Consider the following 12,629-nt stretch of genomic DNA (forward strand, 5'->3'; position numbering starts at 1 on the left):
AATGTTGTGCTACAGTAAATATATGCTAATAATAGATTAATTAGGCTTAATAGATTTATCTCATGAATTAGTCTCCATTTATAAAATTAGTTTTATAGATAGCTCATGTTTAGTCCCCTAACTAGCATCCAAACATCCAATGTGATCTAGACTAAAAATTATTTTTTAGTCCTTGATCCAAACACCCCCTTAATTAAGATGTAGGTTTAATAGTTTTCTTAATGGGTATTTTGGGTGCAAATTTCGAGAGGTTATTTTTAGATTATTTGTCTTTTTCTTTTGACATGCTTGTGTTGTTTAGATAAAAAAATTAAGGGCTACTTTTGTGTTATTTTTCGCATTGACAGGATAGTTTTGACATAACAAATTTAGGCTATTTTAAACTTTTTTCATAGTGCTATACGTATGTGTGTAGCTTTTTCGTTGATAAAATGAATGCTTCAAAGTAAGTCTTTTGTCAGAATTAACGTGGATGCTCCAAAAAAAATTAAAGAGCATTTTGATAAAACGAATGATAGCTAGAGTTTGCAGGGCCATATTTCAAAGGAGTATACACATAGCACGACCGGAATAATGCCGCGTGAACTTGTGCGTGAGAGATATGGATATGGTTTTCATTATGCAAATCAAGTCTACATCCTGATGCGTTTGCTACCAAAAATTAAACCTCTCTATCTTGTGCCACAAATTAACGACTGCCGCCTCACGTTCAAAGTTTGGGGGTGCTATAGTATAGTATAACCAGCTACAGGCTACTATCATATCACTCTAATATAGTATTACTACCATAGTTATCTGTGACATGCAAACTTTTATATATATATATATATATATATATATATATATATATATATAAGCATGTACTTTGGGTACATTTGGCAAAGCTCCAGCTCTAGTAATTACCTGGAGCCGGCCATCTCTAGTTGTAGAAATTCTTGGAGCTAGAGCCACGCTCCAAACCCAGGCATTAGAATAAGGAAAACAAAGACGCGCCCGCCAGGCAGTCCGTCGCCGTCAGCTGCTTCCAAGGTGGACGCAACGCACCAGCGGTCCAGCACATCGGCCGGTCCAGGAGCACACACAGCGGAAAAGCATACAAAATGCAGGGAGATTCCCGTTGACTCGACAGCGCTGATCGCAACTGAATAAGAAGAAGAATAGAAAAAAAATAAGGATTAGCAGATTTAATCTTGTTGCGTTTCGCAAAAGAATAAAATGAAATGCTGCCCCTATTTGGCTCAAAGGAGTCAAACCTAGATGGTTTAGATGTGGGAATTTCATGGATCAAAATTTGGTCCTACTCCCTCCACCAACTCGCAGCATAGAACAGCACTGTAATGTTTCGAAATTATTTTGCAAGGCCTGTCTCGTAACCTGGAGGCGTGCATACTGAACACTTGTCCGACGACTCCTCTAGTGTCGGTCCCCGGCGCGTCTGTCATTCTGGAATCAAGGAGTACGGGCCTCGAAAGCTCAACAGAAGTTTCACAAAGTTCAGCTCGATTATGGATAAGGAACCTGTTTGGGCCCTGCTTCCTTGACAAGTCTTTCCCATGAAAAAAAAAATAGCCCAACACGTTCCCTACCCCAGCAGTGAATAGCCGGGCCACTTGTACAGTTCGGGCCTGCTCGGCCCGCAAAAAAGTCGCCTCCTGTCTAGCAGCCTGCGAGCCCTACTCAGGAGCAGGAAACAGCCGTAGACAAGACACAAGTGCATAAACTCCAGGAACACGTAACAAGCATGCCGCCTTTTGAAACATTCACAAACAGCCACAAACGGATGCACAAGCACCGGTCCAATCGGGGAAGCTCAGGTTAGATAGAGGGAAAAGAGCCGAAAGAATCAATATGGTACACAGTTATTACAGTCCCAGAAAGGGCAACCAAAGCTCAAGTCTCACAGAGGATATGGACTCACCTAGGTCAAGCCTTCTTTGAATCAATCAAATCCTCATGAATGTGTCCCATCAGGTGTTTTGAAAGCGCCCAGATTGCAGGCAGGCGACCAAACAGCGGGCTGAGCTATTAGGCCAACATGTAACATAAAGAAGCTGGCTCTCGGGAGTAACCCGCTAGGTACATCAATCCTGCCCGAGACAAGTCTCGGAGTCTAGGTCAGGAGAATCAGGTTAGCTTTTGTACAAACATCTCTCTTCAATTCTACCAGGGAATACAGCTACAAAAAGTAACTCGGGAGCATCATTATTTTGGACGCCATGTCTGGGGAGAGGAAACACGGCCTCCCAAATCAGCTCCGTATGAAGCGGCTCACTTACAGTTAACGGCTTAATGCCTTAGCAGTGAAATACCAGCAGAACCAAAGTTGAATGAGGTGAAATGGTGGAACTTCAGTTACAGCGCTGCAGAATAACCAGCACGTTGTGATTCCAGGAAAATGGTAGGTGGAGGCGGGAGAGTCTGGGTGCTGTTAGCAAGGTTCTAAGAATGCTTCTGATGTCATTCAGATAGGAGGAAAGTCGTATCACGGACTCATGGCCTGCAGAAATCACCAAACCTCAAGTCAGAACAATAATTTATTTGATCTACTAATTTACAACCATGCTATAAAGCAAAATATCATAAATAAATAAGCAATTCCTACTAGAATGTAGATCCATTCTGTCAAGAATCATGTGGTGTAGTATTGTTCTCCGGACACGTGGAAAACATAATACCAGTTGCATAGTGGATTGATTTACCATGGCTAATTATTACTAGATTTGTTGTGAATACTCTGGTTTGGACTTTTTAACTGCTGCACGAAGAACTACTAAATAACAGGCCATGTACTACATCTGCTTTAACCATGCACCCACACAGTTGTTGGTTACCAATAAAAGCTACTTCAGAGAGACTCCACATTTAAGAAGGAATATACTATATTAGCTATATTACCCTGCCCTCATGTAAATTTGTACTAATCATGTACGTGAAACAGATGAATATGGAAGTGCATATTACAGTGTAACTATATGATTGGAAAGTGGAAACACCCTTAAGCCAATCTACATATTAACCACCAATAGCAGCACGAAAATAATAGTTATCATGTCTGCCTCTTAATAGGGCAGTAAAAACATAAATCATGCAGTGTAATATTGTTCATTCATGTCTTAACTGACTAGTTGGAAGTAGGCTATCAATTAAAAAAACACTAAGCAAAGACTCAATTATGTCCGAGTCATTTCCATCAATTATAATATCTACCAGACTACCACAAAACCAAATTAAGCCTCAGAGCTAAAAAAAAATGGAGAATGTGAAGGGAACAAAAATAGACATATAGAAAAACAGATATGAGCAGGGAACAAAAGTAGAAATGTAGTTACTGTTCATTACAGATATGGAATGGCAAGTGCAAGCCATAAATTTGTACTCTCTTTTAAATGGAAAGGTGAGGGTACCAAAACATGTATCAGTATTGCTCAAAACTTTAATTGTTCAATTGCCAACGTTACTGAGAAGAGCAAGCCTACCTAAAGGTTCATAGTTACTGGATAGATGCATATATGCTTTAAATGATCTCTGTATCATTGTCCTATGTGAGCAACAAATTAACACAAATATATACCAATGCACTGCCTAGCTAAAATTTCAGCATTTTGATACCTACACTGAAATTTATTAAAATTAAGATTACAGATCAATGTGAATCCAATCACATTCAATGATGGGCCTCTAGAGCAATTAACAGCCAAGAGCAATGAGTTACAACAAGTTATTTGCTACAGCGTACCTCAAGATTCTGGAAATTGAAGTTCCACCATCAATCTGGAATATCCATAGCTCCAATAAACTCAATCGCACCGTGATGCGATTCCATTCTGTCACCGCAGTTGATCCATAAACCGCTTCAGAGTTGAGGAAGTTCCTGTGGGTTCTCCATTGATGCTCTTAATATCATTCCTGCTCTCCGCTTCCTGTCATCCTTTGCTTCCTCCTTCAAGAAGGAAGGATCATCCCTCAGATCCAGGGCTTCTGAATTCGGGACAGCTGCTACCGGCTTCTTACCAAATCCAATTTTGAGGTGTACTGGCACCCTCTCCTTTGGAACGATGCTCCTTTGGTTTTGATCCAACCCTGTCCCAGCATCAATCTCCCTGATGGCTGTAGCTTGAATAGCTGGTGCAAATGCCTCAAGGACAGAGAGTTTCTTCTTTTCAGGAGGCATATCAACCTCGGATATAGCCTTCTCTCCAGGCGGCAATGCTGGCTCAAAAAATGGATTTCTCTTGGTCCCAGCTGCCTGTATCTCCTTGCCCTTCTCCGTGCTATCCTGTGCAAGCCCAACTGCTGGATGAAAACCTTCAGCACCAGCCTGTGCTAGCCTTTGCTGCAAGCTGAGCAGGGACTTCTCAGCCTTCCTCCGTTGCCGCACCTGCTCCACCTTGTCCACCCGGTCCTTGGTCGCTGGCGGCTCAACCCACGCCTCTGTCCTCACATAGGTGTGCGGATCCGGGAACACCGGGAGCCACTCAGGCACGTGCTTCATCCCGGTCTCCCTCCCAGCCACCGCGAAGCTGGCGGAGGGCTGCGGCTGCACACGCGGCACAGGGAACCTGGGCAGCGGCCGCACGAACGGGACCTCGTCCTTGGTGTCGACGAACGCCATGAGGTCCCTGACAACGCCGGAGCCGACGAGGCAGTGCCCCGTGGCGGACGCGCCCGCGAACCCGTCCGTGTCGGAGCCGACCTCCTCGAGCGCCTGGATGACGTCGAGCTCGTTGGCGAGCGCGCGGCCGGCGAGGTTGGCGTTGAAGGCCGCGGACCGGCCCAGGTGGGAGATGTAGCGCAGGAGGACGTCGACGACCGCGTCCACCGCGGAGCGGTGCGCGCAGTCGAACCCTGCGGCCTCCAGTGCCTGCGCCACTGCGGCACGCGCCACCGCCCGCCCGAACTCGTCCCCGGCGCCGCTCCCGCCGCCTCCGCTCATATCTCCGCTTCTCCTCTGTGCCCTTCCCAACCACTCATACCGCCGAGCACCTCGCCGGCGCGGTCTCTCAGATCCGGCCGGCCGCTAGGGTTCAGATCCCGCCGACCGCGCCACCGCCCGGCCCGAATCGGTTGACCCACGCTCAGCACCGCATCGATCGAGCTCCCCCAGCTCGCTCTCGCTCCCGGCGGGGGCGATTCGAGCTCGAATTCAAATTCGAGCTCCGAATGGCCGGTTCGAAATCGACGCGAGCGCGCGGTGGTGGGGTATGATTAGGCGGGAAATCGAAGAAGGGAAGTGGGTTTTAGGGTTTGGTCGGGGGGGGACCGTTGGGGCTTAGGGTTTGGGCTCGGATCCAAGGTCCAAGCTAGGAAGGGAGGAGAGAGAAGGGAGCGGAAGCGGAGGCGGAGGAGAGAGACGGAGACGAAGGGGAAGGAGGTGGGCGGCCTGTTCTTATAGAGGCCGCGGCGGAGGGTGGGTGGATTCCCGTGTGCGCGAGGCGGGGTGCGCGGAGCCCGGGGGGCACACGTGGCCGGTCGATTGGGTTCGCGTGGTGGACTTTTTCCAACGAGAGGATTTGCTTACGCAGATTTGGTTCCCCACGGCCAGGCCCAGACCGGCCCAACGAGGCCCACCCAGGCACCACATCAGCCTCGGCAAACAAAAGAGCCGGCCGCTTTCAAGTTGTAAGCAGGTCTTTGTTACATCATGCAGTTACTTCAGAGCAAGGAACAGAACTATCAAGCTCTGAAACAGACAGGAAACAAGATAGAGGCATGTGCGAATTGCGATGCATGACAATGATGCTCCATCCAACTCTAAGGTCTCTACAAAGCCAAACCATGAAGGTAGCCGACCATTCGTCGCACCTAAACGTGTTCATGGAGTGCCATCACCATAATCCTCAACCGCAAAGTTGCCAGGCTGATTGATGAGTCATCCTTAGCCTTGCCTTGTGTCCTGCAGAACTTCAACGTAATTGGAGAAGCTGGACTCTGGTGATCAGCTTGCTCTCCTTCAAGCGGGTATTAGCTGTCAATGGATATGCTACCCACTGAGGACTTTCATTGCATATGCTGGTGAATCTGCACGCTGCCTGCTGATGCCTGGTTCGCAGCTCGGTTACTCCCAAAGTTCTTGCGGTTCGACTCCCTTGCTATTCTTGAGCCGAACTGCGTAAAGCATTGGGCGGAAGTAGTGTTATTAACTGTAAGATTTTAGTGTTCTGGGCCAAAACTGCTTGCACTTTATAGAACCAAGTAACTGCAATAGATGATTAACCTCTTGTTTGTCAACATTCTAATTTATGTGCATTTTTGTAACACAAACTATGACCATTGTTTCCTCAAGAGTTTTATTAATAGTTGGGTACTTTTGCTGATCAAAGCCAGAGTATCTGGTTAGAATGTGCACCTGAATTGCTCGCTTTGGCTGAAGAGCAGCTTCTTCTAGTCCCAGCAGCCTTGCAACCTTCAACGTGAAGAGGAGATGATTATCGCTATTAGACAAATGTATTCACGGAACAAGAAAGGACTGCATGCCATCAGCATATCAGGCTAAGATTCGAATATTCCCCAAGGCAATTTTGCAAGACAGTTTTGCCGGTGTATTACCACCCTGGTAAAGGTGACATTAGACAAAATCATTCAATCCACACAATTGATGCATTCAGCTAGAATGTGTATATTTGCAATGCAAATTGGAATATAATGTAACCACTTCCATTCAGGGTGAGGTGAATTAAGTGCAAACCTCTCTCAAGATCTTCTTGTCACCCTTTCCCACAGGTTCATCAAGTTTAGCAATCTCCCATAACGGAATGTCCAACAAAGTTTTTATCACGTTCTCGTCAAGAAATGGGAAACGGGCCTGCAGGGGATGGACAGCAGCATTAAATAAAAAAGTGAACCTAAAATCTGTCAATTTTAAGCATTCAAATTCATAAAAAATTAAAAACACAGAAATAAGACAGCCTACCTCCTTGCCATGATCAGAAATGCATCTATCATCTCTTCCCATGTTTCTTTTCCATATTCTTTGCACATCTAGTCTCATCTCCTCATTCAGTGCATTCCACCTAAACAGCAGCGCAAAAGATAAAAGAAATTAATGGGATTTTATAATTACAGTGCACAAAAGATTTTAACTGCGATTCATGTATTATCTTAAGTGCAAAAAATAAAGCTGATGCTAACATACCCTCCAAGCCTGTATTTAGTCCGGTGTCTACCATAACCGGCACACTGTTCATCAGCACCGGAACCGACTATTAGGACTCTTGATCTTGACTTGTACTTATGGCGAGAGCCATCTTGCATAAGACATGCACTCCCCTCCACCGAACCATCCCCACCAGCAGCCAACCAGAGAGCAATACCAATGTTTAAATCCTGTACAAGAGATCCAAGATTTCAACTTGAATAACTCTACAATGAGTTAATAGAGATACCAAATTCAAGATATGTTACCATTCAAAACCCCCAAATCCAAGAACACATAAGCAGAGTGCAAGTGCACAAACAATTTAAATGGTATGTTCTTAACATTACGGCATCAAAGAGCAATGCAATTAACATATCAAAGTCTAATAGAAGGATACATACCATATAAGTATTTGAAGGGTGTATGAGTGACATCACGTGTTCACTTTCCCTTTTCAAGTCAGTCAAAGCAGTGTCAATCTCAACAAGTTGCCATCTGCAATTTAAGATCACAGAGGCAACAAAATAAATAACTCAGTTCAAAGTGACCGTGTGACACAGCATTTACAGATAAACTGAAAAGTAAAACAGATAATGAACATGCATTAAAAAGGAAAACATTCAAGTAAATGATGCAGGAGTGCACTGAGATGAATTAATCTTTTTTTGAAAAAGACTGAGATGAACTAATCATCTGATGGGTAAATGCACATGAAATATCATAACAGAAAAAAAAAAGAACTCATAAGGCTATAGAAGTTCCAGAAATTGAGTCCAGAAAGACTCCACCAGATGTACGTGTGCAAGTGCATTGGAGAATATGAAGATTTGGATCATTAAACAACATCAAAATGCATTCAGTACTAGAACATACAAGCTGTTAAGGCTAAGAGCAGAACATGTTCAGAAGTGAAGTCACCTCCGTAGTGGAGAGATCCTCTGAAGCTCCCTCAGTCCTGCTATTGCAGAAATCCTATCTGGGGCAAGCTGACCATCAAAACTGACATTTAACAAATCAATTGTCCCTGTTGGAAATCTTTATTAGTTTTATTTACTTACATGCTGAAGCTTAAAGAGTTGAATGAAGAACCCTATCTTCTTGCAGCAAATATACATCAGAGAATTTTGTAAGTTTAAATGCAGTAAAGTAATATTAATATTTGAACTTACACTTGGGGTCAATGCACTGGTCTAACAATGCGGCAAGTATCATGGAGTCTAAGCCACCGGAAAAGAGGACCGCTATTGGGGCTAACTCTTTGTCCCTAAGTTTATTCAAACCACCCTGTCCACATGAAAGGACTAAATGTAACCTGATATACTAACAAGTAATGAAACATGTGAAAAGATATAACTACTTTCATTCAAGTAAATCCTAGTCAAGTAAAGTTGGTCAGATGTATTACAGAGCATCACTGAGAAGTTAAAACTTAGACATGTATGCCCACCTGAAAGAGTGTGTTCATCTTAGTCCGCAGCATTACAGATTCCCGTAATGCAACCAATACTTTATGTGCTGAATGGAGATATCAAGTTATACATTATATCAGTATTAGCAACTCTTCAAGATGATTTATTTATGAAATTTCAGCAGCAAATGTTTCATTAACCTGATTGTGTTATGCAATTTGCTGAACATAAGCTAGAATCTGAAAGGAGATTTATCTTCGTGACCCCATTTTTATTATTTTCTTCAGATTCCCCTGAGCTTACAAAGTTCTGAGACAAGTCATGGTTCCCACCATCAATAGAACTCTTCTCTATGGTAGGAACTGTCAGTTTCCTCTCCCATTGAATTAATTTATTCAATGAAGAATCCATCCATTCATGTGTATTAACTTCAACAATCCATCCTTCCTTCACACATGTGCCATTTTTTCTGATATTTTTCATGTGGATGCTGTATATCCCACAAGGAAGCTCTTCCCAGTAGCTAGCTTTGTTACAGTCAGAGATGTCAGGATCTGACACAAAACCATTTACCGTTGCATCTGTAGAAGAGGAAAAGATCACATACATGAGATTCAATTGTGAAACTGAATAAGAGTTATCACTACTTAAGCAGAAACATTAAACGCAGACAAAATCACAGCTTAATGTAAAGATGGACACCTGAACATTAAGCATATCTTACCTGCGTTATTTCTTGCAAATGAAGGGGGTGCTAATGATGATAATATGAAGCGTGAATCATCAGATGTGGGCCAATGTACCAATAGGCTTCTCCTTCCAAATGCATCCCGGCCAAACCAAATCGTATTTGAGTCCATCTGGAAGTTCAATGTGAATTGGATGTTACAACGATGAACCACCAACAGACTGCAAAAGGTACAATCATAATAACTACCTGCCTGCCAGTATATCAAAGCCCAAGGACCTTTGATTGTGGAAAGGATTTGTGGTACTGATTTGACACCACTTCCACAAGAACAAGCTTCATCTCTACTAAGAGCATGGCAGTCACATGAACAGCAAGATTCCAGTGAAGAAAAAAGAGCCTGGGTGTCATTTTCATCATCGGCAACTTCAATGCCTCCATATATCTCACCTTAGATGAAACAATTAGATCGGCATATATCACTGTAGGACAAGAACTTGTGGGAGCCCATCACGCTCAAGAAATTACCATTATACACAAGAATACTTCCAGACGGGGACACCAGTGGCTGCGCAACCGGCTCAGCTCCCCTAAGATGCAGTGTTGCTCCAATGAAGAGCAACTCAGCAACACCACCATCACCCACGCCGGCTTTACCCTCTCCTCCGCCATCGCATCCATCAGCCCCTGCAATAAAAAAACAACCGTTATAAGAAATGGAATATATACACCCAAATTCCCGCGTATATGAAGTCACCACCCACCTAGAACCGTGCCGTCAGAGCAAAGGCGGCGCCTTACGCAGCCAAGGCTGTCGGGACCTCTCCGGCGCAGAGCCTCCTTGAGCTCATCAGCCGACACGCCCTTCCCCTGCAGCGGCGTGAAAGCAGGAAATCAGCCCGGATCAACTAGGGTTTAGGGTTTGGGAAACCACGCTCGGGTTTTAACTGGGGATTTGGGAGGCGACGGGTCGCAGCAAAAGTACCTCGCCGGAGTGACGGATCTCCGCCGCCGCGGCGGCGGCGGCGACCAGGGGGTCACCAGAGAGGACGAGGGAGATGCCGCACATCGCGGACTTCTGGGCTATGGGTCCCGTTTGTCAGTGGGTTTTGGGTAGGGCGCACGGTGTGGAGTGTATTAAACCGGGGATTTTGCAGCAAGGGCCCGGGACAAAAGTTTATTTACTCTTTTCTTAAACTGTCGGTGTAACACAAACGGTAGAAGCGATACCAAGTCCTTTTAGGTACTAAACAAGGTTTACACAAATGAAAGAGTGCAAAATGATTGCCAAAATTCACACAAACAGAAAAAGGATTATGCCGTTGGTTGAGGCTCAAGCTTCTCTAGAAACCACTTTGTAGTTTTCTGATCGAACCAAAAGACCTAATCAACATTGTGTAAAAACGAGCTTCTCGTTTCCTCGTAATCTTGCCTCAAAGCTTACGTTTTCCAGCTTTTCTTCTTGCTAAAATGAGCAAGGTACACTCGTCATCGTGAGCTAGATTAATCTATCTTAATTCGTAAGTGAAGGTACGAAGGCTCACTTCGTAACCAAAAAATGGTCTAATTAAGAGAAAGTGAGAAACAAAGGAAGAGGTAATGAAAGAAGGTGTGATCCTATAGGAATGGCAAGAGTTTTGAGCAACGAGAGTAGAGACTTTGCCTTGATATTGCCTTGTGCAAGTATATTAATGTGAGAGATTGGTGCGAAAGGATGAGAGGAGCACAAATGTGAATGTGAGGGTGGGGAAAATGAAGGGTATGGTTGGATGTCCGGAGTTTTCGTTACTCAATGATGTGGTATTTGCGGTTGGCTTGTTGACACAAAAGCCGTGTGAGTAAATTCGAGGAGACATAAGAGCATGTTTGGATACTCGCACCACGTAAGGCTTGTCTTGATCTTGATGCTCTCACTTGGCAATACAAGACAAGCCACAACGCTCTGGTACCTAAAATGTTTCCTCCACAGCCTATGGGTTTTATTAGTACATTGCATTAAGCAAAGATTTGTCTGTGCTGTTTTTAAGTGACTTCTGCACTACTGTGTTTTTCTACTAGTAAAATCGTACTATAGTTTTCCCAACGAATTAAGAGATCAAAAGTGGCGTAAAAAAGAGTTTTGTTTCCTTATCATCATGCCTTGAAACTTAAAGATTTCCAGCTTTTCTTTGCAGAAGCAGGCAAGCAAAATCGCTTGCTAGGTTAAGCGAGCTCATCTTGCTAATTGAGGCCACCAAAGAGCTCGCTCCGCAACTTGGTAATTGATCCCATTTATCTTCACGCAAGCACATAATCCACACAAGGTTAAGCTACTGCTGCTGCTGCTACTACTAGCTAGCAGCCTAGCACAGTGCACAGAGCAATGCCCATGCCCTGCTCAGCTTTGCACGCCGGATTCGAGCGCAGATGCGTTCAGCCGGACGAGCTCTGCAGCCTGGACACGAACGTGGACGCGGCCACGGCGGCGGCGCCGCCGACGACGCAGACGAGCGCGGCGACGGCCTGCAGCGCCACCTGCCACGCCTGCTCCTCGGGGACGAGGTACACCACCGCGGGGCCCGCGGCGAGCAGCGGCGCCGCGAGCACCAGCAGCGCGCCGGGCGTGCCGGGGTCCGTGGCCGCCGACAGCGCGCCCAGCTCCTCCGCCTTGGACAGCAGGCCCAGCCGCTCCACCGCCGACAGCGACAACCCCGCGCGCTCCGCCGCCGACAGCAGCCCCGCGCGCTCCGCCTTGGTCAGCAGCCGCAGCTTCTCCACGTTCGTCAGCAGCTTCACCGGCGCCTTCCCGCTCGCCGTCGCCGGTCGCGGCCCGGGCTCGCCCAGAGGGAACACCGTCGTGCCCTGCACCCACGCGCGCACGCGCGGTTCCCATCATCCGCCGTTCTTGGAATAATTCAGCGAGGAGAGGCGCGTGCTTACCGATCTTCTCGTGCCGGAGACGGTCTTGGGCGTCGGCTTCGGGCCCTTCTGGGTGGCCATGGAGGCGACCCTCAGACGGCGCCCTCTCCCGCCGCCGCTGCTTGGCCTCGCCGTGGTTGCTGCCACGCCGGTGAGGGACAGCGACGCCATGGCCACCGCGCGCGCACTCTCCTCGGCTCCTCTGCTGCCGCGCTGCCAGCCCAACCAACCCGTGGTTCAGAGCACACTGGCCGGCCTTGGCAATCTTCCTTGGTCGAGGCGTGCGGCCTGATCCGTCCCTGCACACGTGCCCGTTCTGCACTGGTCAGATATTCCACGTCAGCAAGGGGGAATATATTATCATTAATATGACGGAGATATAATATTAAATGTTTTTACATCCAACGCAAGCGACTCCGTGGCCCAATGGATAAGGCGCTGGTCTACGGAACCAGAGATTCTGGGTTCGATCCCCAGCGGAGTCGCTCTTTTTCTTGGT

General features: G+C 46.2%; 2 protein-coding genes and 1 non-coding gene across 3 annotated transcripts; 1 reads left to right on the forward strand and 2 right to left on the reverse strand.

The window, feature by feature from the left end:
• Positions 1 to 1,781: 1,781 nt before the first annotated feature.
• LOC112884680 (asparagine synthetase domain-containing protein 1) lies at positions 1,782 to 10,363 on the reverse strand. The gene is made up of 17 exons (XM_025950158.1): positions 10,218 to 10,363; positions 9,997 to 10,102; positions 9,761 to 9,919; positions 9,486 to 9,682; positions 9,269 to 9,404; positions 8,745 to 9,125; positions 8,583 to 8,650; positions 8,305 to 8,419; positions 8,054 to 8,159; positions 7,537 to 7,630; positions 7,133 to 7,323; positions 6,911 to 7,010; positions 6,686 to 6,802; positions 6,347 to 6,403; positions 6,027 to 6,105; positions 3,737 to 4,869; positions 1,782 to 2,497 (listed from the first exon to the last, which is right to left on the reverse strand). Exons 1-16 carry the CDS (start codon positions 10,299 to 10,301, stop codon positions 3,854 to 3,856), a joined length of 3,006 nt encoding a protein of 1,001 aa, XP_025805943.1. The 5' UTR covers positions 10,302 to 10,363; the 3' UTR covers positions 1,782 to 2,497; positions 3,737 to 3,853.
• A 1,005-nt stretch (positions 10,364 to 11,368) lies between these two features.
• LOC112886275 lies at positions 11,369 to 12,379 on the reverse strand. Its single transcript, XM_025952119.1, has 2 exons — positions 12,152 to 12,379; positions 11,369 to 12,073 (listed from the first exon to the last, which is right to left on the reverse strand). Exons 1-2 carry the CDS (start codon positions 12,299 to 12,301, stop codon positions 11,645 to 11,647), a joined length of 579 nt encoding a protein of 192 aa, XP_025807904.1. The 5' UTR covers positions 12,302 to 12,379; the 3' UTR covers positions 11,369 to 11,644.
• Positions 12,380 to 12,542: 163 nt separating this feature from the next.
• On the forward strand, positions 12,543 to 12,615 carry TRNAR-ACG. Its single transcript has one exon. It is a non-coding gene; the product is annotated as a tRNA-Arg (tRNA).
• Positions 12,616 to 12,629: the final 14 nt, after the last annotated feature.

The sequence above is a fragment of the Panicum hallii genome, chromosome 3, assembly GCF_002211085.1.
Source record: "Panicum hallii strain FIL2 chromosome 3, PHallii_v3.1, whole genome shotgun sequence".
Taxonomy (NCBI): Eukaryota; Viridiplantae; Streptophyta; class Magnoliopsida; order Poales; family Poaceae; genus Panicum; species Panicum hallii.